The 27,084-nt window shown below is 41.3% G+C and overlaps 1 protein-coding gene across 4 annotated transcripts in view; it reads right to left on the bottom strand.

Annotated features, from left to right (window-relative positions):
• The window catches only part of KDM2B (lysine demethylase 2B), a 189,440-nt gene that overhangs the window by 72,679 nt on the left and 89,677 nt on the right, over positions 1-27,084 (bottom strand). For all 4 annotated transcript variants that reach the window (XM_089676473.1, XM_089676478.1, XM_089676486.1 and 1 more), the window contains 2 exons: positions 12,300-12,426; positions 7,062-7,516 (listed from right to left, as the gene is read on the bottom strand). In XM_089676473.1, the coding sequence (XP_089532599.1) occupies positions 7,062-7,516; positions 12,300-12,426 (582 nt within the window). The remainder of the gene's footprint in view (positions 1-7,061; positions 7,517-12,299; positions 12,427-27,084) is intronic.

The following is a 27,084-nucleotide window of genomic DNA, read 5'->3' as shown; positions in this document are numbered from 1 at the left end:
AAAAGTAATTGGACAACTGAATCAAAAGCAGTTTCATGGCCAGGTGTGGGCTACTCCTTCGTTATTTCTTCATCAATTAAGCAGGTAAAAGGTCTGGAGCTGATTCTAAGTGTGGTATTTGCATTTGGAATCTATTGCTGTGAACTTACATCATACGTTCAAAGGAGCTGTCCATGCAAGTGACACAGGCCATTGTAAGGCTTCAAAAACTAAACCAATCCATCAGAGAGATAGCAGAAACATTAGGAGTGGCCACATCAACAGTTTGGTACATTCTGAGGAAAGAAGAATGCACTGGTGAGCTCAGCAACATAAAAAGGCATGAACGTCCACAGAAGACAACAGTGGTGGATGATTGCAGGATCCTCTCTATGGTAAAGAAAAACCCATTCACAACATCCAGACAAGTGAAGGACACTCTCCAGGAGGTGGGCGTATCATTGGAAAAGTCTACAATCAAGAGAAAACTTCACAAGAGCAAATACAAAGGGTTCACCACAAGGTGCACACCGTTCATAAGCCTGAAGAATAGAAAAGCCAGATTAGACTTTGCTTTTCCAGAACTGCTCTGGCTTTTTAGAGGTTTTTAACATTCTTTGAAAAGATGAATCTGTACCAGAATGACGGGAAGAAAAAATAAGAGTGGAGAAGGCTTGGAACAGCTCATTATCCAAAGCACACAACGTCATCTGTAAAACATGGTGGAGGCAGTGTGATAGCATGGGCAATGCATGGCTTCCAGTGGCACTGGGTCATTGGTGTTTATTGATGATGTGACAGAAGACATAAGTAGCCGGATGAATTCTGAAGTGTTTAGAGATATACTGTCAGCCCAGATTCAGCCAAATGCAGCAAAGTTGATTGGACGGCGCTTCACAGTACAGATGGACACTGATCCAAAACACACTGCAAAAGCAACCCAGGATCTTTAGAAGGAAAAGAAGGGGAATATTCTGCAATGGCCAAGTCAATCACCTGATCTCAACCCAATTGAGCATGCATTTCACTTGCTGAAGGCAAAACTAAAGGCAGAAAGAGCCCCAAACAAAGAACAACTGAAGATAGCTGCAGTTAGAGCCTGGTAAAGCATCAGAAAGGAGGAAACCCAACCTTTGGTAATGTCCATGGGTTCCAGACTTCAGGCAGTCATTGCCAGTAAAGGATTCTCAACAAAATATTACAAATGAACATTTTATTTATGATTATATTTAATTGTCCAATTACATTTCAGTCCCTGAAAATGGAGGGACTGTGTATAAATTTCCCCCCCTTTTTATGGGGGGGGGGGGAATTGTAGGGACAACATTATTGTGTTGTCTCCAAAGAAGTATTTTCTATATAATATGAAGCACATCTAAACACGAAACAAACATGTAATATATTGCAGCTTTCCATTTCTTAGATTTGGTGGGTGCATCAGTTTTCTTTTATAAAGCCAAGAGGATTTTCAGCAAGTACACAAAACAGTAAATAGGGGGAAAAAAAACACTTTTACAAAACCAGAATAAAGCAGGAGGGAAGTGCAGGTGGTAGTCAATCATTGGTATATTATAGTTAAAGCAGTAATAGGGTAACATACACAAAAACTACCTATTAAACTTGCCAGAAAACTTGTGAGCTTACAACTCCTTGTGCAGTCACTAATTACATTGTTCTTTGCCATCAATGAGTGCTACAAAGCCACATTATGGACAGTATATGATTTCTGTAGTTCTATCACGTTTCTGAGCCATGATACAGTAGTTTGAGTGAGCATCATCATCCTAAGACTGAAGTGTGTTACTGGCAGAATTAAGTGACAAAGGCAAAAAAAACAAAACAAAAAAAAAAACGAATCCTGTCAACAGTCAAAAGACTGGTAACCTGCAATGGCATGGGCAATATGTAATCATAAAATAAATGGAGAAAAAGATGTTACCCTAAATCCTATATAGAAAGTTTTAGGGCAGTGCTTCTTAAACTAAAGGACTGGACCCAAATTGGGTTGTGGATGTGTTTGGACTTTGAGTCTAAGCGCAAAATGAGCAGATCATTAAGCAATAGCTGTTAGAAATCACGGGGCCCCGTACAGCCTAACAGGACCCTCCCCCAAATTGGTTAGGAGTTTCAGGACTAGCTGGAAAATTTTTCTACTAGGTGGCAATACAATGAACATTTAGTTTCTCTTGGTTTTATAAAGAAAAGAAGAGTACCCCACAATGTGTTTGGCGTGGTGATGTTCTTAGCAATTTAATGTTGGCCTTATACCTGTATAATTTAGCTCAAACACTCAGATGATAAAGTACAAAAACCGCTCATCTAACCATTCGATTATGCCTTCATTGGCTCGACTAATTTTGAAAGATTTTTCATTTGAGTGCCATGTCAAGGTCTCAATTTTCACATTAAGTTTGATAAGTGCGTGTGAAAAAGTATACTTCTGATTTTTCTTAGAAGAAAATTCAGTGATAAGAAATGTTCGTTCCTATTAGATTCAACAAAAATGTCTTCATCCTAGTCCTTTGATTTCTTTCACTCGTTCTGGTCAATACAACCGCTTAGATAACTGAACAAATGTTCTGAAAATGACAATTTTTTAACAAACTTTAACAGGTGTAAGGCCAGCTAAAGTCACGTAGATTTAACAAAACACACAATGTGAAAGAAAAACCCAAAGAAAGAAAGAAAATGTTTTTCATCTGTTGAGGCAGAATCAGCTGTGGCTGCTAGCTAGACTCATACCACTAGTTTAGGCAACCTTGTACTGTAGTACTGCCCATGGGCAGTCCATTACCCTCAACCTTGTACTTGTGCAGTCCATCACCCTCTCCCCCATCATGTTGTGTTGTGAATACAGAGCTGCATTAATTACGGTCTGTACAAGTGTTTTGTTTTTTTTATTATATGGCCATTGTTGTTTGCCTTTGCCAATCTAGCACATCTGTCTCTATATGCTTTCTGTCTCAGAAATGGATATAAAGAGGCAAGCACAAAGAACCCAATCATGGCGCTAACAGTAAGCATCCCAGGAGTAAAGACCTGCCTGGTATGTAAATGCATGGAAGGTTATACCATATCTTCTCCAAATGGACAGTACATAGCATCAATGGAAACTATGCTCTATACAAAATCATTTCCTTCCGCAGTTGAACTAAGTTAAAAAACCTTTCCATCCAAACACTTACTTACCGTTCACTGATAACCCCTTGCCGTTTATTCTCCTGCTGCTGGTAGCAATTGTTCAACAAGTCCCTATAAACCTGAATAGGACCATACCCCTACATTAGAGATGCAAGAGGTATGGCCCATTTTATGCATAGAGGCACATACCCAGCACCAAAAAACACTTCAGACAAAGAAGGGCAAAACCCAGAGGATGAAATCTCCATCATGGAGGTACCCAACCTTGATGGGGAGGTTCTAGGTTATATTAGGATAAGGGGGTTAGAGGGCTATAGAGAATGTGTGCTAACTGGCTTGTTTAATACCCGAACCGGTCTTTGAATTCAGTGGAATGTTCATAGAGCCAGTTTCATATGCCCTTTTGAATTAAGGAAGCCTCCAGACTGGAGACAATCATGGTTGTAAAATGTTTAAGCCCGTATAGAGTAACATAAAAAAGAAAAAAAAAACCATGATACATTGCAGCTTACCAATCCTTAGATTTAGTTGCTGCATTGCTTTTTACTTTTCAGGCCAAGAACATTTTCAGCAAGTACAGAAAATACCTGTTCATCTTGCCAGAAATGCAGTGTCCCTTCACTTTCTCTGCATTGAGCTGTAAGTTTAAACATCAACGATAAGGATATTTAAACTACTAGTCCTATCAATCCACCATGTAATGGACAAACGGTAGATATGTTTGAAGTCCAGATTCTGTGACAGCTATGGCTCCCACCACAGATACAGTGGAGAAAAAAAAATTGAAGAGAAGAAGGGACAAGAAGCATATTATCTACAGGAGGCCAGATAAAAATAAAGAAGAAAGAAAAAAAAAAAGAAATCTAATGCAGCCATGACATCTAAGAACTGGTAAGCTGCAATTTATTACATTTCTGTTTTGGCGCTTAGGTAAACTTTAAGAGTTGGCAGAACAAGGATAACAGTAGCAAACTCAAGCCAAAAAGAAATGAAAAAGGGCAGCTGTTTAACACTATGGGGACAATTCATTGAAGATTATCACATGCGTTATGTCAGTAATGTGACCACATGTATTGCAATATCTGTGAACTAAATATCCCTATTTATTGCATAGTCTGCTTGAAAGGGTATATACCAGTGTGCAGACGGTCCTACAGAATTTCTAGTGTTAATATGTGGTTACACCCCTTTAGCACCTGATGGATAAATGCATGCACTAGCTTTTGGTATTTGAGCACAGGTATTTCGTTTGTTGTATTGTTGGGTCAGTAGCCAGACCTGAACCTTGTAGTTCTCCCCATTGTGTCTTTTCCCCTATGCTAGCATTGTGTCCACAGTAGCATTTGCGTAGGCAGAGCAGAGTAGGACTGGCCATAGAGGGATTACTTTGACGCAGTTGGCCAGCTTAAACATGTATTGCAATATGTGTGAACTAAATATCCCTATTTATTGCAAAGTCTGCTTGAAAGGGTATATACCAGTGTGCAGAGGGTCCTTTAGAATTTCTAACGTGACCACATATCACATGCGATACTGAAAAGGTCAATTCACTATTGCTAGTATGTGGTATTTACCGCAAATAGCAAAAACACTTGGTAAATACTGCATAAAAAGACCTTAAAAAGTCAATTCACAGAAGGAAATAAATATATGAATGAAGTTATTTAGTGGTCAAAGCATGCGATATGTACTGGTAACTACTCTGTGTCAAAAAACTAAATATAATAAAAAAAAGGCGCTCACCCCACTAAAAATAAATTAATTCCCAATCCGTGTAAAACATATCACAAATACACCAAAGTGCTTTCTGATGACGCGATTCCACAAAATGTATTGAGGCCTGGCCGTTGTTGTCTTATCCGGTCCCTGAATACGTCACTTTAAGTGACTTGGTTGTGTCGGGAGCGGCACTTTTAAATGTGAGTGTATTTTTATCCTTGAACCTTTTTGAATTTAATAAAATTTACTACACACTATGGGAAGCATTTTTGTTTCTTGAGTATGTGTACTGTCATACTGGTTTAGCTGAAAAGAAGACCTTGGTGGGGTCTGCTTCCTCATTGTTTTTGGGGCATGAATTATTATGGATCTGGTAAGCATTTAATTTTAAACGCACGTGGTGGTGAATCAGCAAGTGAAATTTACACAGGTGTTGAGCACATAAGTGGATGGACTTTTATTTATGGACACTCTTTAATTTATGAATTATATTTTTTAGACATTATTTAAATCATGTTTTGATTATCATTTAAAGCAGAGTTCCACTCACACTGAAAAAAAATTAAAAAAAGTCAGCAGCTACAAAAACTGTACCTGCTGACTTTTAAAAAACAGCCACTCACCTGTGCCACGATCCCACGGTGTCCTCCTCGCAGCCCGTTTCACCGGCTGTCCTGTGCTCCAGTCGTCAGCATCTTCAGTTTGGGCACGCGAGTGACAGCTTGCAGCTTCACAGCCGGGTGCTGACATGCGCGAGTAGCAGTGCACTTCCTGAATGGCCCCGTCGTCTTCTGGGACCTATCACGTGTCCCAGAAGAATACAGGGAGGGTAGGAGGACAAAATTCCACTTCTGATCACATAGGCGATCGCAGCAGAAGTGGGAGCAGGTACCTGTCAATTTCGGGTACCCGCTCCCTAAAGGTGCCAATCCTTAAAGCCGAACTTCCCCTTTTGGGTGGAACTCCGCTTTAATATTAGAACTTTGATGTATTTTATAGATCATGTTTTGATTATCATTTATTGATATTAGCACTTTGATGTATTTGTGATATGTTTTCCACGGATTGGGAATTACCGGTAATTTATTTTTAGTGGCGTGAGCGCTTTTATAAAAAAATGTTTGTTTTTTTTACACAGTAGTTTACACTGTAAAGAGCTGCTTCCCTTTTTTTCACGTGTAGGTTTGATGTGGCATCCCATTTGATCTAATTTTGCACATACTGGTAACTGTCATGGTTGTTAAGGAGTGGGCAGCCGCAGCATCCTTAGCAACCTATGAGTCATCAGCTGTCAGCGGGGAGTTTAATGTAAAAAAAAAAAAAAAAAAATTAAGCAAAAAAATGGCATGGGATCCCTCCTCCCCACCCATACCAAGCCCTTCGGGTCCAGTATGGGTTTTAAGGGGAACCCCTACACCGAAAAAAAAAAAATTTACATTGGATCTCCCCCCCCCCAAAATCCATACCAGACTCTTTTACGAGGTCAGGCAGGTCAGAAAAGGGAGGCGGGGCCCTAAAGTTAGCAGGCCACATGGGGGGTGCTTTTTGGGGGGGCAGCCTCTTCACAATGCCCATCTGGTTGGCGATGGGCATTGTGATTGATAATGGATCTGCACTGGGGGACATTTTTTATTTATTTTTTAATAAAAGGACTTATCAAGAAAATCCTACGGTGTTCTTTTACACTAGACTTTTTTTTTGGTGAATGAGTAGCAGTAACATGCACTCAATAATCATTAACATAGGGGGGAATTTGGGGGCCCACTTGTTAAAGAGGGATTCAAGATTCCGATAAGCCCCCCGCCTGCAGACCCTTACAACCACCGGTTGTGGGAAAGAGGCCCTTGTCCTCATCAACATGCTCAGATAAAGGTCTGCTATGGATTTTTTTGCCCCACACACACCTTTTTTCTTTTTAATTTTGGTGTGGGGGTTCCCCTCAAAATTGATACCAGACCCGAAGGGCTTGGTATGGATACGGGGGGGGGGGGGGTGTGACACATTAGTGCATGTTTTAACTACTAAAATACTGCATGACTTCATAAAATAACCTATGCGGTATTTTAGCAGCATTTATAAATGAATGCCAACTTTAAAAAAAACAAAAATGCTGTGCGATATCTTACCACATACTTGGATGCAGCAAGATACCACTTAATGAATTGTTCCCTATAGAATAATTCTTTTGTTTGAATATTTAGTATTAAAATGAATATACCAACCTTCATATCTTCCAGAAGCGCATGTGGATTTTCTATTCCATCTGGAACACATTTCTTATTTTCAGGAAGAGACTCTAGTTTCTCCACAAGGGCTTTCAAGCCCTTCAGTTCAAACTCTGTGAGGTGTGTCCATCTGGAGGTTACCTCTGTAGAAGGAGATTCTGATGGGGTTTTTGGGAATTCACTGTGCACAACAGACCTGGAGCTTTCATCAGAGTCATTAGATAGGGTCCTTTTTAAATAGTGCATTAATGTTGCCTTTTGTTTCTTTTCTGCTGACTCTTTTCCATCCGACTGTGTACTATTAGGTGTCAAGGATTCATCGCCTGATAGCTTGGAAGTCTTTTCTCCATGGTCATCTTTCTCATCCAGCGTATGAGCATCACAAGATTCTTCCTCCATTTCTAACCAAGAATCTGAGGACAAGCTGTCTATACTGGGCCTTCCTGTTGAATCTAGAACAAAAATGAATAAAGTAGACATTATTTTCAGTAAGTGGAAATTTGAATATCCCATGTAAAAAAGTTCATCCTACCCTAAATTCCCATTCATTGAAAGGAGAATGATTTTGTGGCTTATTTACCCACTTATTTCTTATACCACCAAAGATACTAGTGGCAAATCCTCCCTAGCAAGTTGACATCCTAGATCCGCACAAGAACATCTTACTCCTGTTCCTGCATACTTTAAAATGTCAAATCCAAAAACATTTAACATGGTTGTATAAGGTAAATGAGTATGTATAATGGTTGCAACAAGCAGAGACCTCATGAGATTAAAAAAAAAAAAAAAGTAAAAGTAATGGGCAAGTCAACCGACCATCTTCAAAACTGAAACACCAGATTTGGGTGCTCTGACTGTAACCGAAAAGGTTGTGGCCTGGACACACCACCACCAAAGAATTAATGAAAATGTTCAATACTTGCTGGCTTTCTTGACATTTCTGAAAAAGTCAATACTATTACTATCTTAGAACGATACAAGAAAAAACAAAACAAAAAAAAAAACACTTCCAAGAATTGTTAAAGTAGAACTAAACTCTTGAAAACATAATACTGTGGAGTAAAACAGGACTGCATTCTTTTTTTTTTGTTCCAAAAATATAGTTATCCCCCAACTTTGTGTTTTCTCCCAGTGCTATGCAACTCCTGTAGTTTCTGTGTGTGAACGGTGCACCTTCAAGAGCCAATAACTATGGTAACTGTGGCAGAATGTGCCCGTGCACTGCATATTTGCACACCTTCTAGTCCACCTTGGATACACACAAGAAAGGATGGCATTGTTAAAACTAAACTGAGTAATTGTTGTCACCCTATGACACCCTACGACACCTTGCTAGTATGATTTAATTCAAAGCAGGACATATACAGTATAATCCAACTTTCTGAAATTACAGTAACATGTAAAACATCATATTTGGCTTAAGATGATCATAGTTAAGACCAAAAGAACACCACTGGTGTAGTGAGATTATTTTACTGTAACCTAAGGTGCAGTCATTCTAATCCAGGGGTAGGCAACCTTAAAGAAGTGGAGATCTACTGGAACAACATGGGAGAAGTCAACGATTACCAGGCACAGTGTTGCCTCTTTACAGCAGATTTAAACCCCTAATTGCCATACTAATGAGTGCAATCATGTGCATTGCATGGCAGTCGTAGCTTTAAATCAGGTGGTGAGCAAGCAACATATTGCCTCCTCACCACCTGTCAAATACACTCAGATCACTTTTCCGAGGAATGTGAATGAGCCCATCGTTGCATTCAGCAGTGCCACCCTTAAGGCTTAGGGGGTAGGACTCCTTACTCTCTAACTGCTGAGGCAGCAGCCAAAAGGTGTATACACGCCGCAGTAGGAATTAAACTCCCTGTTGCTTTTGGTGGTGACTACCGCCTGCCAGATCAGACCCATTGAAGGCCACTCTGCAAGCGCTCCACAACTACATACCAACTTCATGCTTTTCCAGGGGGTTAAAGCAAGTGGTGAGAAAGCAACACAATGCTGCCTGCTTTAACCCCTTGTTTGCTGCACTGAACAAAGTTGCAGGGCACTTGCAGAGTGGCCTTATTCACTTGAATGGGTCATGCTTGGCAGGTGCTACACCCACCAAGCATGATAGGGCAGATAACTCCTGCTACATGTGTACCCCTTTGGCCACTGCAGCTAAAGGGGGTGCGGTTGGGGCGGGGTTAGGAAAAAACACAACTACGGGGTTTAACCACCACCTAACTGCAAAAGGAAATGAACCCTTACAGTTCTTTGCCCCCCATAAGGCTGCTTTCACACTGATGTGCTGCAGTTTACCTGCAATGCGAGTGCGGAGCAGTGCATCTGCAACTATCCTGGGTTGGCTGCACTTTGCCATAGACTTCTATTATATCCTGAAGGTGTGGTGCATTTTCTGAAAGCGCATCAAAACTCCTGCATTCAGGGGTTTTGGAGCGCTTTCAGAAAGGGCACCACTACCACAGGATATAATAGAAGTCTATGGCTAAGCGCAGCAAACCCACAGGAAAGCTACACTGCAATGCACCCACAGTGTGGGTAAACCGCAGCACATCAGTGTGAAAGCAGCCTTATACTATTATGCCCGGTGTATTGCTTCATACTGACCTGAAGATCTCCACTTTCCTGCTGCTGGCACCACTCTGGAGACCACTAGCCAAGATAAGAGGAGGAGTGCAGTTGGTATCACTCCGCATGGGACAGGAGCCAGCACTACAGGAGGAGGCATCGGCTTTTGCGGCTCCTGATCCCTACTACAGCTCCAACTTTACAAATAGTCCCTCTGCAATGCTTTCTGTTTGATGCTCTGGGATGGTGGGTCAGCAAGCCCAAACCACAATCTACAAGTCACCTGGCCACTAACTACTGGTTGTTGACCCCCCCGCGTTCTAATCTGAGACAGCAGGAACTTCAAGGAGTTAGTAAAGATGCAGTTCCATTGCCCACCAAAAGAGAAAGGCTGAAATAGCTGTTCTTTTATTTTTTTCTCAGGTATACCGATTGTCAGGTTGTCTGGGATCTATACATCATCTCAAGATATACACATTGTTCAGCCCCTGTTCCATTTTCATATTGCAAATTCATTTACGGTTTATAATTGTTTTTATTGATGCACAGATGCAGTACTGGAGCTCTTGCACAAATAGAGAACATTAGAGGTGGAAAACAGGTAATAGAAAACGTTCAATTTTTTTGCAAATGTTTATACACTGTACCCCTGTACATGCCCATTATAGATCCCCCACACAAGAAGCCCAGGTGCAGTGAACAGTCTGTCAGTAACATGAATGGCAGTGTTCTGCTGTACTCATGTATACGGTGGTGCAATCATAAACATGGGTACAGAGTATAAATGTTTCCAAAAAAATTTTAAGTTTTCTATTACCTATTTTCCACCTCTGATGTTCTCTATTTGATTAGGGAGATTATGTCCACACTGTATTGTTATATCCTTAAAGTGATCCTAAACCTAAAATAGTTTTTTTTACCTTAATGCAGTGGTCTCCAAACTGTGGCCCAGGGGCCTTTGGTTACCTCTATACGGCCCTTGGGGCATTATTCTCTCCTCTGATACAAGGCACTATTCCCCCCACTGACATAAACGATGGGGTACTATGCCTCCCACGGACACCAATGATGGAACACTCTTCCTCCCACTGACACCAATGATGGCACACTATTCCTCCCACTGACACCAATGATGGCACACTATTTCGCCCACTGACACCAATGATGGCACACTATTCCGCCCACTGACACCAATGATGGCACACTATTCCGCCCACTGACACCAATGATGGCACACTATTCCGCCCACTGACACCAATGATGGCACACTATTCCGCCCACTGACACCAATGATGGCACACTATTCCTCCCACTGACACCAATGATGGCACACTATTCCTCCCACTGACACCAATGATGGCACACTCTTCCTCCCACTGACACCAATGATGGCACACTATTCCTCCCACTGACACCAATGATGGCGCACTATTCCTCCCACTGACACCAATGATGGAGCACCATTCCTCCCACTGACACCAATGATGGAGCACTATTCCTCCCACTGACACCAATGATGGAGCACTATTCCTCCCACTGACAGCAATGATGGAGCGCTAATCCTCCCACTGACACCAGTGATGGAACACTAATCCTCCCACTGACACCAATGGAGCACTATTCCTCCCACTGACAGCAATGATGGAACACTATACCTCCTACTGACACCAATGATGGCGCACTATTCCTCCCACTGAGACCAATGATGGAGCACCATTCCTCCCACTGACACCAGTGATGGAACACTAATCCTCCCACTGACACCAATGGAGCACTATTCCTCCCATTGACACCAATGATGGAACACTATACCTCCCACTGACACCAATTAAGGGGCCTTGTTTACTTTTACTGACAAGACAATTTCTTCTCCCACTGGCCACATTCTGGCCCCCATAAAAACTAAAGTACAGTAAACCAGCCCTTTGTTTAGAAAGTTTGGGGACCTCTGCCGTAATGCACTGCTCTCATTAAGGTTAAAAAAAGTTTTTAGTTTCCCTGTGTGAAGGAGAAGAGAGGGGAGAAGAGATCAGTGTTGTGCACAGCTGCATATCTTCTCCCCTCGCTTCCTCTTCACATAGGGATTTGAACAGCAGCAGGAGCCATTGGCTCTTGCTGCTGTCAATCAAATGCAATGAAGAGGAAGTGGGTGGGTTGGGCTAAATCCCGCTATGTGTGTCTATGGAGCGCGGCTCCGTATATATACAGGTCAGGAGCGAGCACGCAGCATGTATCCCTTATGGACCCACAAAGAAGAGGAGGGACCAGGATCGTCAGCAGGGGACCCAAGAAAGGGAGGATTGGGCCACTCTGTGCGATACCTTTGCAGACAACAGGTGAGTATAACATGTGATTTCATTTAAAAAAAATAATCTGTCTTTAGTGACACTTTAAAGGCCATGATATTTAATCCAAATGTGAACTTTGTATTCTGTAAATTCATATGATGTAACTGCAAACATATGATCTAAAAAAAAAAAAAATTATAATAAAAATAATTATATACATAAAATAAGAATACAACTGTGTAAACAAATTTTACTCCAGTCAGTCAATCAGGTTCAATTGAATAATAGAAGTTCGGTAAAGTAGATGAAATTGTAAAGCAGTTATTTATCAAGTTAATAAAGCACATTAGAATTCCAGCCACAACAATGTACTTACCAAATAGCATGGATTCCTTCTGATACTCCTTGTTAAGGTAACAGCGGTTGGTTAAAGTGCAAACATATCTCTCCAGGACATACCAACACATTTCATAATAGAAAGGATAGCGGAATTTGGCATGCACCTGAAAAGAACCCAACAAAGTTTAACTATGAGGAAGCATATGGCATCAGAGCTGAATGAGATTGCGTTATGATTCTAGACTCCATGCACACCATATGAGTTATGAGCGTTTTGTTTCTGCCCCTGGAAGCAAACAGTGTTATCCTATGTGTCCATGCACACTACTGTAGGCTAGAAGCGTTTTTCAAGCTTCAGCTTCTAGGAGCAGAAAAAAATAAATAAATATATATATATAGGGAGAGTTTTGCCAGCAGAAAAAAAATTTAAATACTGAACACTACTAAAGCTCTACTAAAATGCTACAGCTTTTTTTTTACGGTACGTGTAGGGAAAAAAAAGCTAATAAAAACGCTAACGCTCCTAAACGGCTACTAAAAAATGCTATTACCAGCGTGTTTATTCAGCACTTTTTGAGCTTAAAAAAAAAAAAAAAAAAAAACCACATGCTAGTGTGCATGGAGCCTTATCACTAAAACGTGACTAATTTTTAGGCTAAATGTAGAAAAACACCAGTTATTCCTGATAGAAATCCTGTGTACTGAATTAAGATCTCAAAAGGTTATCAGATTTCCCAGCTATTTTCTGTGTACTCCAAACCTCCCCTTCCTATGCAATTAAGAAGAGAAATGGGGGGAAGGTGTTTGTATTCCAAATAAGGAGAGCAGTCTACTTCTTCTTAAGCAATTAAATCCAATTAAGAGAAATGGGGGAAGGTGTTTGTAGTCCAAATAAGGAGAGCAGTCTACCCCTTCTTATGCAATTAAGAAGAGAAATGGGGGAAGGTGTTTGTAGTCCAAATAAGGAGAGCAGTCTACCCCTTCCTATGCAATTAAATCCAATTAAGAGAAATGGGGGAAGGTGTTTGTAGTCCAAATAAGGAGAGCAGTCTACCCCTTCTTATGCAATTAAGAAGAGAAATGGGGGAAGGTGTTTGTAGTCCAAATAAGGAGAGCAGTCTACGGAGACGATGCAGTCACCTCATCTAAATGCAATATTTTTGTTTCTGGTTTAAAATACGCTTTATTGGTAGTATCTTCCAGAGCAAATATTTTATTCTTTTTTTCTACCAATGGAAATACATCTTCATTAAAGCAGTATCAAAATGCAAAAACAAAAATATAATATATTGCAGTTTACCAATCCTAGATGTGGAGGCTGCATTAGTTTTCTTTTTTTGTCGGCTTTTTTGCTCGGTTTTCACCTGGTGATCTGGCCAATAACACACTCCCTGTATTAGAGTGCCCCCACTCTAGATGAATGAGCAAAGGGGGCACCTTTGGACAGCAGTGTTAGTCAGAGGGAGGGGAGTGTTATATGTACTAGCATATTTAAATACACTAACAAGCTGAAGACAAACTCCAGCTAACACTTTATAAGCCAGTGGTGTCAAACTGGCAGACCTCCAGCTGTTGCGAAACTACAAGTCCCATCATGCCTCTGCCTTTGGGAGTCATGCTTGTAACTGTCAATCTTGCAATGCCTCATGGGATTTGTAGTTTGGCAACAGCTGGAGGGCTGCCAGTTTGACACCCATGTTGTAAGCAGTTACAGCAAACAGTATTTCTCTTGGGATAAAGATTTTACATAAATAAAAAGCAGATTACTGTAAGCACCCGTCACTGGTAAATGGTTTGTCTCATCTCAGTAAAAGACATTCTGCTGGAGAGCTTGTTCTTTTGAAAAACAGACTTGTTGAAAATGAAAATATAAGGAAAAGCCTCAAAAAGAAAATGAATGCAGACATCACATCTAGGATGGTAAGCTGCAATATAATAAAGGTTTGCTTTTGGGTTTGACACTGCTTTAAATGACAAGAGATGTACCTAAACACCATGGGTACATAAAAACAGGGTTTTGCCAGGGTTGTGCAGGTGAAACAATAAAAACGCTTTCAAAAGGCTACCAAAAGGTCAAGGTTTACTGGAAAAAAGAAAAATCCTTCTTTGGCTACCTATATACACTCACTGAACACGTTATTAGGTGCACCTTGCTAGTGCCAAGAAAATATCCCCCACACCATTACACCACCACTATCAGCCTGAACCGGTGATACAAGGGAGGATGGATCCATGCTTTCGTGTTGTTTACGCCAAATTCTGACCCTGCCATCTGAATGTCACAGCAACCAGTCTGCCCATTCTCCTCTGACCTCAAAAAGGCATTTTTGTCCACACAATTGCCGCTCGCTGGATATTTTCTCTTTTACGTACCATTTGCTGTAAACCCTAGAGATGGTTGTGTTTGAAAATCCCATTTTTTAAATACTCAGACCAGCCCGTCTGGCACCAACAACCATGCCATGCACAAAGTCACTTAAAATCCCCTTTCTTCCCCATTCTGATGCTCGGTTTATAACGTTAGCAAGTTGTCTTCACCATATCTACATGACTAAATGCACGGAGTTGCCACTGTATGTATAACTTTATGGCCAATCTTACAAAGATCACCCTTTCTTAGACAGTACACAGGCTACATGAATTTTGCTGTATTTTTAGCCCTTTTGCTTTGTGCTTTTATGTGGTTTAAACAGCCCTGTTGATCACAGGACCCATAGGCCTCTTGTACAATGCAGCTTGAAAAAGCTCAGTAGAGAGTGCTTTGGTTTTTTTTCTCCATAGAGTTAAAATGTAGCCAGTTATTTAGAATGTGCCTTTGCACACAAGCATGCAAACAAGCGCCGCATATTCCTCAGTTAATTAAATAAATAATAATAAAAAGGAAAATCTGCATTTTTGGCCAGTACCATATCTTTCGCTCCATAAGACATACTCCCCCCCCCCCCCCCCCCAAAATGGGGGAAAAGGTATGTGCGTCTTATGGAGCGAATATGGAGCGGCCGGCCCAGTATTCTCCCCGTTGTCGCCGCCGTGTTAGAATACCGGGCCGGCCGCTCAGCTGTGCAGCAGAACCTGCAGACCTCCAGCGGTCCTACCTGATCCTCAGTCCAGCGGTGTCCTCACTGTCTTCTCTCCCAGGCGCCGGCATCTTTAGTGTGGGCACCCAGCTGTGACAGCTTGCGGCTTCACAGCCAGGTGCCCACACTAAATATGCCAGCGCCGGGGAGAGAAGACGGTGAGGACACCGCTGGACTGAGGAACAGGTAGGACCGCTGGAGGTCTGCAGCTTGCGGCTTCACAGCCGGGTGCCCACTGCACATGTGCGAGAGGTGCTGCACTTTGTGAATGGCCCTGTAGTCTTCTGGGGCCTGTCACGTGTTCCAGAAGACTGCGGGGAGGGAGGGGGAAGGACAACTTTGCGGAAGTGGGAGCGTGTACCTGTCAAATCCAGGTACCCGCTTCCCCCCTCCGCTCCCCAAAGGTCCCCAGGCTCTGCTCATCACCTGTACTGTGTCCGCAGTCTCTGCTCATCACCTGTACTGTGTCCGCAGTCTCTGCTCATCACCTGTACTGTGTCCGCAGTCTCTGCTCATCACCTGTACTGTGTCCGCAGTCTCTGCTCATCACCTGTACTGTGTCCGCAGTCTCTGCTCATCCCCTGTACTGTGTCCGCAGTCTCTGCTCATCTCCTGTACTGTGTCCGCAGTCTCTGCTCATCTCCTGTACTGTGTCCGCAGTCTCTGCTCATCTCCTGTACTGTGTCCGCAGTCTCTGCTCATCTCCTGTACTGTGTCCGCAGTCTCTGCTCATCTCCTGTACTGTGTCCGCAGTCTCTGCTCATCTCCTGTACTGTGTCCGCAGTCTCTGCTCATCTCCTGTACTGTGTCCGCAGTCTCTGCTCATCTCCTGTACTGTGTCCGCAGTCTCTGCTCATCTCCTGTACTGTGACCGCAGTCTCTGCTCATCTCCTGTACTGTGTCCGCAGTCTCTGGTCATTTTCTGTACTGTGTCCGCAGTCTCTGGTCATCTCCTGTACTGTGTCCGCAGTCTCTGGTCATCTTCTGTATTGTGTCCGCAGTCTCTGGTCATCTCCTGTACTGTGTCCGCAGTCTCTGGTCATCTTCTGTACTGTGTCCGCAGTCTCTGGTCATCTCCTGTACTGTGTCCGCAGTCTCTGGTCATCTCCTGTACTGTGTCCCCAGTCTCTGGTCATCTCCTGTACTGTGTCCGCAGTCCATTGGTTCAGAATATTTTTTTTTTCTTATTTTCCTCCTCTAAAACCTAGGTGCGTCTTATGTACAGGTGAGTCTTATGGAGTGAAAAATATGGTAATTTACGCCACATGCATGCAAGTGTGTACGAATATGCACATATGAGCATAAATATTAATGAATTTTCCCTAAGAATACATTGTGCGTGCAAATTTGTGCATTTGCGTGCAAACACGTGCAAAACAAACACCTGAAATTATGTTTAAAAAAAGCAGATGCTCAAACATCAGTACCGTGTTCAAGGGCCCATACTGTATCTTGTTAGCCTTTTAGAAGGCAATGACAGTAAAAAATGTACCCAGACATGGGACAATTATTTGCAGTGAAAGGTTGTGTTAGATGAGCTTCACCTATGATCTTCTCAAAGAACTTTTACGACTGACGGATATAAGGTTGAATGAGCTCCCAGATTGGAAGTTGAGAAATACAAGATCTTCAGTGTTTGTGTAGTCTTCATATGACCACTTCTATTGTCTTAAGGGCCATACGGGCCTCCTTTGCTGTTAGATGTGGGTGTCAATGTGGATGACAATCTGTTTCAAGATCAGTCCACATGCAGCTGGATTAATATAGATGTTGAATTCCTTCTAGAATTAAGAAGTTTAAACACAGTCGGGGTTATCATGGAAAATGGAGATGCTATAAAATGTCACTACAGTCTACGAAGAGAAGTGAATCACTGATAGGGCAGCAATAAACTGCTTTGGATCAGATTAATTATAGTTTATCATTCTGTATTTACACCTTGATCAGTTCATTTCAGGTAAAGTAGCATTTGCCACAGGGCACAGACAAGTACTGCGCCCTATTCACCACTGCCATTATAGTAATATTTACTGTATGATAGAAAAAAAAGAAAAAAAAAAAAAAAAAAATCACAAAGTAAGATTGTACATTCAGCCTGTAAGCTCAATGGAAGTTACATGCAACAACTTAATTAGGTTTAGAATCCATTAACCCTTTTACTGCAAGGCCCTGCACTCTACTTTTAAACTCAGGTGGCCAATTTGTTTTTTTGTTTTTAAATTTTAATATTTTTCAGCTTTCAGTGTTTGTAAAATACTCCTCAAGCCATACATTTGAAAAGCATAGAACCAGGAGAATAAAAAAAAGATGCTACTGATTTTTTTTTTAGGCCCCCATGATGTTCGTGCATGTTTATCAAAATAATATTTTTGGTAAAAATACACTAAGATCAACATTAGAGGACACAAACAGAACTGCTAAATTCCTACTAAATATAAAAATATAAAGCCGTATTGAGTCAATAAATGATTAATGGTTTTGTAAATTTTAAACTATTCCTTTTTTTTGGGGAAAATGGTGAGGGAAAAAAAAAAAAAAAAAATTTTAAAAAAAGATGCAGAACCCCCCCCCCCCCCCAAAAGAAAAAAAAACTGTAAAGAACTACAATTGCTCTAAAAATCTGGATGTTACAGGGTCTATATAGTATTTTTTCACTTACGGCTTTCACAATATTTTTAGGACCCCCTAAACCATACATTTTTTTTTTAAAGCATGTGACCTGTACAATAAAATAAAAGCACTACTGATTTTATTTTGGCCCCACAATAGTTGCGCAATCTCAAATCACCGATTTTCACTAAGAATGCACTCATCAATAATAAAAATCATTTGTGGACACAAACAACATAACTTACAAAATTCCTACTAAGTATAAAAGCTAAGACTGTATCAAGTTAATAATGAAGATTTGTAAATTTTAAAATTGTACTTTTTTGCAAACCTGTGAAAACTGAAAGTACGCAAAACTGTAAATAAGCAACTTAATTTAAAAATTTGGAGGTTGTTTTCTCTCTTTTTTTTTTTCTTTTTTACTTACAACTTTCAGAGTTTGTAAAAGACCCCTCAAACCATACATTTTCTGAATGCATAGGAGCAGTAGAATAAAAAGAAAGCACTAATGATTATTAAGGTCCCGAAATAGCTGCGCAGATATTTATCAAATCAATATTTTCACTATAAATACACTAAAATCATTAGCACACACACACACACAAACACACACAAACATAAACTTACACAATTCTCTATATGTATATTATTTCTTTACAATGTTCTTTTTTTTTTTTTTTTTTAAATCTCCCTGTCGGGGTTTGGTGAGATATCAAGGGTCTAAACAGACCCCTGATGTCTTTTTTGAGACAAGGAAAGGGACTAAAGACAGAGTCCTCAGTCTCTTTCTCTGCGCCTCAGCTGCGTTGCAGATGAATGACCAAGAGGCACTCTGTACAGATGCTCCCTGTTCATTCACAAACTGAAGGATAGTAAACACAATCAGTCACTCTGCTCATTCAAGAAAGGAAGGGACTGGTAAACAAGACACATTTTCACTGATCATGAGCTTATAGCAGAATGAGGAATGCCATGCATGTACAGTGGGGCAAAAAAGTATTTAGTCAGCCACCAATTGTGCAAGTTCCCCCACCTAACCTTCGTCTTGTGTTAGGGTCGGCACCAACCCGTTTTTAGGTTTTAAATGCATAAAATAACCATATAAATTTGTTTATTGCATCAAAACTTTATGACTTTGTCAGGAACCTCTATTTCAACAAAATAAAAAAAAAAATAGTTTTCACTAAATTCTAAAATGCTCAAGTTGAAATTATGACCTTTGTGTTGTTAGGGTCGGTTTCGACCCAGTTATAAAAATAAGATTATAAAGCAATAATTAGAGCCAAAACTGAAATCATAAGTTCACTGTCAACCAGCACACTGACAGCCAGCTCCTCTCCCAATCATGTGAGCTTTAGGGGATTCTCATTTTGCCTTGTTTTCCAGTATACCTGCACAAAAACAAAACATGCCCTCATCAGGGATGTCTGGGAGAGATGGGTGCAGCTCCTTTCACTGATGTTCAACCCTGGGCCAGAGGTGACAGTGGATGAACGTCTTGTCCCTTTCCGAGGAAAATACACCTTCCGGCAATACATACCCAGTAAGTCAGGGAAGTACGGCATAAAAATCTGGGCAGCCTGTGATGCAAAAACCAGCTATGCCTGGAATCTACAGATTTACACAGGCAAAGCTGCAAGTGGCATCCCTGAGAAAAACCAAGGAAAACACGTGGTCCTCGATATGACTACTGGACTGCAGGGTCACAATATCACTTGTGACAATTTTTTTACCAGCTATGACCTTGGACAAGAACTTCTCAGGAGGAAACTTACCATGGCGGGCACAGTGAAGAAAAATAAACCTGAGCTGCCTGCTGAAATCTTACAGGTGAAGGACAGGGCTGCACTGTCCACAAAGTTTGACACCACCACTGTTGTCTCATTGTCCAAAAAAAAAAAACGGAATGTTATACTTATGTCTACTCTTCACAAAGATGCAGCTGTGTCATCAGGAAGTGACAAAAATCCCACAATTATCCTTGACTATAACAAAAACAAAGGAGGAGTGGACAACCTGGACAAGCTGACTGCCACCTACATTTGCCAGCAAATGACCAGGAGATGGCCAATGGTTGTGTTTTACAACATCCTTGATGTGTCTGCATATAATGCATTTGTGTTGTGGACCCACATCCACCAAGGATGGAACTCAACCAAAAAAAACAAGCGGAGAATGTTTGAGGAGCTGGGAAATTTCCTTGTCAAGCCACACATTGTGCGAAGGGAACCGGTGCCCCGAGACCCAGATGCTGCAGTCTTGGTCAGACAGCTGCAGAGGTCACCTAGCACTTTGTCCACGCCAGCATCCTCCTCAGCCAGCCCTGCCTCAACATCATCCACAACAGCCACAACCCCACACAGGCCACCTGATTCTAAAAGAAAGAGGTGTCAGGTCTGCCCAAGCAGTAAGGACAGAAAGACAAATGTACTGTGCTTCAGCTGCAACAAATATCTGTGCAAAGAACACACTAAAAGTGTCACTTTTTGCCACACATGCATCTAAACACACACACACATACATGTTCTTGCACACAGACTTTTACTCTGATTTTGTTTTTTATTAGTGTTGGAACAAGGAATTGATTTCTATTGGTTTGATTTGCTTGATTGGTTGCGGTTTGTTTGACCTTGCAAATCTATATTTTGTTATATCTATGTTATATGTATATATATATATATATATATATATATATATATTTGTTCTGTTTTTCATTTTGTGTTTGTACTAAAGTTCTATTGCTGAAAAAAAGAGAGACTTTTTTGCCTTTTTGAAGTACTTATATATATGGGTCGAAATTGACCCGTAACACCATAGATGTTACTATAGTTAATAATATTAAAATGAAAAAATAAAACAAAACAAATTTATTTCAGAGATGAGTTCTAAATCCCCTCAGTAATAGTCAGGTGACATAAAAACCTTTTATTTATTTATATGATTCTCTTGAGGTTCATTTTACATTGTTTTTTAATTGAAATCGAGGGGTATACTGACAAATAAAAGGCCCAGGGGCCCACACCAAAAATTTTAAAACCAATATTTTCATGGATAAGGAATCCTAACAACGTAACCAAGAGATGAGAAACAAATTGGATGATAGATAATTGTTTTTAGTGTATTTTACAACTGATTTAAGACACGGGTCAAAACCGACCCGTTAACATAAGAGATGGTAAGAGGAAACTAACACAAGAGGAAGGTTAAAAAGATGAGAGAGGCCTGTAATTGGCATCATAGGTAGACCTCAACTATGAGAGACAAAATGAGAAAAAAAATCCAGACAATCACATTGGCTGATTTGGAAAGAAATTATTTGCAAATTATACTGTTCAACAAATTTTTATTTTTTGCCAGTTTTGGAAACAAAAGGATCCATTTCTTAATGAATTTCACATTCTGAGTTCAAATATAACAATGAAATTTGTCAATTGGCTCTAGTTTTTCTGTAAACGGAAAGTTTTCTACTATAGGCGTAATGACTACATAATGCACAATAATTATATAGATAGATGTCTTTCCACAAATATAAAGCAAGTGATATTGACTACATAACAAAGCCTAAATGGCATAATATATTGCATAGGATTACCAAGAAAAATTATAGCCATAAGCTAAGTTGAATCATTTTAATACTTAGGATTCTCACTAGTTTTGTCTTCAGTTTGTGTCGGTTTTGCTTCTCTTGGCTTTTCTCTTGTATTCGAGGAAAGGGCTATCTCTTACAACTGCACGTGACTACACGCTTCAGGTTCTTCCTCACTTGACTCAACCACGAAGGATTCTGGTGCTTTAGGAATTGGTAGCCCCTCTCCATGAGGAACTGGACGTATTGCCGATGGAATATTTGGATAGTGCACAGATAACTTTTTCTTCTTATTTAGCCCTTTTACAATTGGAGGCACCATACAAAAGTAACAGCGAAAGGCATAGATGCCTTTTTTCCATTCAACCATTGCTCCAGTGCCGTCCCACAAGAATTGCAGCATATATGTGGTGCCCAGCTCTTGTCCTGGTCTCCTATTTTGCAGCCAAAATACAAGTTGTAGGCTTTCTTAATCATTCCTGTTATCCTCCTTTATTGTGAGATAAAAGTTATTTCACCGCAGATATAGCAGAAATTATCTGCTTTATTCACACAAGTTCGAGGCATTACTGAGTAGCCTATATAAGCATAAAACGAAATGTAAAGACGCTGTCGAACTACAATCAGCTACAGATACTGCAGCTTTTATGCAGTGAAGTGATGCAATTAAAGGCTAATATTGCATCATCTCAGTATACATGCAATTTTCTATTGGTCACCAGTATCAATTGCGCAATATGCAGCTGAAGTTGCATCATAATTTTGAATGACTTACGTCATTAGATGGGTGAATATATCATGGAAACTAGAGCCAATCAACATTTTTTTAGGGTCATTTTCGTTTTCAGCACCCCAAAATTATGTAAGATTAGCTAATTTTATGCCCAAAACTTTTTACCTGTTGAACAGTGTTATGGTGGAAAATAAGTATTTGGTCAATATCAAAAGTTCATCTCAATACTTTGTTATATATCCTTTGTTGGCAATGACAGAGGTCAAACGGTTTCCTGTAAGTCATCACAAGGTTGGCACACACTGTTGCTGGTATGTTGGCCCATTACTCCATGCAGATCTCCTCTAGAGCACTGATGTTTTGGGGCTGTCGCTGGGCAACACGGACTTTCAACTCCCTCCAAAGGTTTTCTATGGGGTTGAGATCTGGAGACTGGCTAGGCCACTCCAGGACCTTGAAATGCTTCTTACAAAGCCACTCCTTCGTTGCCCGGGTGGTATGTTTGGGATCATTGTCATGTTGGAAGACCCAGCCACGTTTCATCTTCAATGCCCTTGCTGATGGAAGGAGGTTTGCACTCAAAGTCTCACGATACATGGCCCCATTTATTCTGTCCTGTACATGGATCAGTCGTTCTGGTCCCTTTGCGGAGAAACAGCCCCAAAGCATGATGTTGCCACCCCCATGCTTCACAGTAGGTATGGTGTTCTTTGGATGCAACTCAGCATTCTCTCTCCTCCAAACATGATGAGTTGTGTTTTTACCAAACAGTTCTATTTTGGTTTCATCTGAGCATATGACATTCTCCCAATCCTCTTCTGGATCATCCAAATGCTCTCTAGCAAACCTCAGATGGGCCCGGACATGTACTGGCTTAAGCAGGGGGACACGTCTGGCACTGCAGGATCTGAGTCCCTGGCAGCGTAGTGTTATTGATGGTAGCCTTTGTTACGTTGGTCCCAGCTCTCTGCAGGTCATTCACTAGGTCCCCCCGTGTGGTCCTGGGATTTTTGCTCACCGTTCTTGTGATCATTTTGACCCCACGGGGTGAGATCTTGCGTGGAGCCCCAGATCGAGGGAGATTATCAGTGGTCTTGTATGTCTTCCATTTTCTAATTATTGCTCCCACAGTTGATTTGTTCACACCAAGCTGCTTGCCTATTGCAGATTCAGTCTTCCCAGCCTGGTGCAGGTCTACAATTTTGTTTCTGGTGTCCTTCGACAGCTCTTAGGTCTTCACCATAGTGGAGTTTGGAGTGTGACTGTTTGAACTTGTTATCAGTATAAAAGACACCTGTCCACAACCTCAAACAGGTACCATTGATACAGGTAATGAGTGCAAGACAGAGGAGCCTCTTAAAGAAGAAGGTACAGATCTGTGTGAGCCAGAAATCTTGCTTGTTTGTAGGTGACCAAATACTTATTTTCCACCATAATTTGCAAATAAATTCTTTCCAAATCAGCCAATGTGATTGTCTGGATTTTTTTTCTCATTTTGTCTCTCATAGTTGAGGTCTACCTATGATGCCAATTACAGGCCTCTCTCATCTTTTTAAGTGGGAGAACTTGCACAATTGGTGGCTGACTAAATACTTTTTTTCCCCACTATACGTACGATGTACTGACCTGGTCAGCTGGAAATGGTTCTGTGTCTCCATACGCTGTACATCCATGGCAACAGAAGGGTTTAAGAATTCTGAACTTTATATGGGCCTTAATGTCAGATCCCCACATGACTTTGACAGCCATCAACAGCTATCTGTGTACAGTGTGACCTGCAGGAACCTATAAATATCCAGATAGTCTTCTGACCTGCACTGAGATTTAATGCCTCATGCACACAGGGCGTTTAGCCCAGTTGCAAGAGACCCCGGCATTTAGGTGTGGTTGGAAGGCACACCATCCAGCTTTTCTGCTGGAACCCTGGTTAACTCTATGAGAGACTGAAAGCTGCACTGAGTGGTACTACTGGTTTGGGCAGTATGACCCTGGAGTGCAAGCAGTCTACGTTCCAAGCATTCGTCCCTGGGTGCATGCTGCCCTAAACTTTAGTACCACTCAGTGCACCGTCCAGCCCCATTTAGCTGCTCTTAGAGTTTAACAGGCATCCGCAATGGGGCAGCCGCAGTAGAGCTGGATGTGTGCCTTTGCCTTCCACCTGCACCATAAGGCCAGGATTTCATGCACCATTTCATGCTGACTGTGGTCTAAAAGCTGCAATAATCTACACCAGAGAAATGAAGGAATATCCTCAGTCAGGTGATAGAGCTGTAAAGGAGGTGGATTAGGTGTGTGAAGATCCAGCTTAAGGTAGGTGCCCAACGGCAGCCTCAGGAAAACCTGTAACATTCTGTATAAACTGTATAATGTGCTATATTTGACAGACAAGAGCTAAACAGCTGCAGAAGTGACATGATGTGCAAGCTTTTTTTTTTTTTTATATATATATATATATATATATATATATATGTGGAGTGCACTAAGCAGTGATACAAAGATGAAAACGTAAAAAAAAAAAAAAAAAAAAGGGGGACTAGGAAGCATAACATAAGGACACACACTGTAATTGGGGATATTAATGTTTAATGATTAATTTAATTTAATGTTCAACAGCTGCAGTGAAATTATGTTGCTTTTGAGATGGTGGTTAATTTTTTTTTCTCTGTACTTTTACTTATGAAACTATTACCAGCAGCCACCATGGCAACATGTAACCAGTGATTAAAGCTTTCTGAGGCAACGGGAGTTAGTTAAAAATAAATGAAATAAAATGTTTAATGTCTCTACATTAAGCATCTGCCATCAATCGGAATGATTCCATAGTGCTCCACACAACACCTTTTGGGAAACGTCAGAGCAAGTGCAAGAAAGTGATCTGTTTAAAGACCAGTCAAGGAAGAAGCATAGACCAGCTGGATTTACTGATCCTCAGAAATTGCCAATTGCCTGGCTGTTATACTGATCCTCTGGCTTTAGGGCCTATTTACACCCATGCTTTTAAAAGCAGAGTTCCAGGATTCCAGAACACCACTTTGCATGCACGAGAAAAATCACAGAGTATTTCTGCTGTACAAATCTGTGTAGTCCTTCGGGAGAAAAGTGTGCATGCTCTGGTGGCTCCTTAGAAACACTGTAGCTGATAGCAGCTACTGCAAAAATATCATCCTGTGCAGAACGGAAACAAGAAGAATCAATACAACGTTAGGGTCCTTTTACATGAGGTGGACTCCGGCTTTGATCCATTTGCCAAGCAAGGGATCTGGCCACTGATCACTGCTCAGCAGGCGGATGACAGGTCCATGTCTTCTCAGCTTATGCAGAGCTAACAAAGCCCGCTCTCCTCAATGGACAGTCTATTGTAGACAGACCACCTGTTCATTTACACCTGACTGCCATCCAATCTGCTGGCCGGAAAGGGAACAGATCCCCATCAGTCTGTTTTCAGCAGATCAGATTGGATGTAGGCGGGTACACCTGCCGCTACATAGAGAAAGGAGGTTCCAATCGGGTCTGCCTGAAAAATGGACAGGCCGACTCGATCAGAACGTTCACATGCCTGTATAATGCACTGTATATGTGTGGCTGTATAATAGAAATATTAACTATTGGGTTTAATAACAAAACCGCCCAAAAAAATGTACATCACGCTTGTGGTGCCATTGTTTCCTAACTGCACCCCATTGTGGGTAGCAATAGTGCGTTTTCCGAGCAAACACGCTTGGCTCAGTGTCAAGCTTTTTTGATGCTTTTTCACACAATTTTGAGTACCAAAGAGATTCAAGTCAATGGGCTGGCACACCAAAAAGTGATGCGTTGCTATGCTTAGATGTGAACATAGCCTTAAGCACTTAGTCACATTTGAAGATTTTTTTCTGCTAGTTTGCCTAGGCCTGACTACGCTCAACATTGAGACTCCCATATCTAACTACACCTGTTCACACTACTACGCTTAGTCGACCTACACTCTAAAAAGTTCATTTTTGGTCCCAGACACTTCAATGGGTGTGCCTGTGAACACGATATATGCATTTTATTCCTGAAGATCTGCTTTTCTCCAACAAAACTGCTCTCGTCCCCTGCCCAGCACAGAAACAAATAACTAAAGCTTGATATGCATACTTGCAAAACACCTTTACTACAACTGCTGAGTGCTTGTAGTTCTCAATTAACTATGAGGGCTCTGGTGAGCGCTCTCGTAGTTCATAGATTCTTCCTCCTATTCAGTAACTACCTGCTCATACAAGATACAGGCACAGAACTGTACTAAGTGTCTGCAGGATCCTGACATTGCACCTGCGATCTGCTGATCTTGGGTGCAATGTCTTACAAGCTGCGCGAAAATAAGAGACTGAGAAAATAATGACTGCACTTTTTTTTTTATATCTAAAAAGATGTGCATTTATTTAAAAAATAAAATGGATACTGCTGCGACAGATATGAACGGGTTGCCCTTCTGGAAACTCACGTTAGAGATCTGGAGGAGCAAGTTACAACACTGAGCAGAACCGACAGCCTTGAAAGGGGTCTAATTCTCTATGAGCAGGTAGCTAATGGGACTGATGTGGAGGGTCTAATCAGGATTATTAGGTAGGAAGATGAGCTACTGTAACAAGAGGGAGTGGTAGGGGCTCACAGAAAAGGAAGGCTGGCCCAGGGTTTGTGCACCCAAACAGATTTGACAAGTTGGGTGAAGATGTGGGGGTGGCAATCTCAGGGGTGGCAGCCCTGGATGTCACCGCTATCCCTAACAGCCGGGAGGGCAGACCAACTGGGAGGGGTGGTGAGGGTAGTGCAGGAAGGCCTAGACAGCTGGTGG

The sequence above is a fragment of the Staurois parvus genome, unplaced genomic scaffold (genome assembly GCF_062004578.1).
Source record: "Staurois parvus isolate SC_StPar_1 unplaced genomic scaffold, SC_StPar_1.0 ptg000014l, whole genome shotgun sequence".
Lineage (NCBI taxonomy): Eukaryota > Metazoa > Chordata > Amphibia > Anura > Ranidae > Staurois > Staurois parvus.
This window is presented reverse-complemented; position numbering and strand designations above follow the sequence as displayed.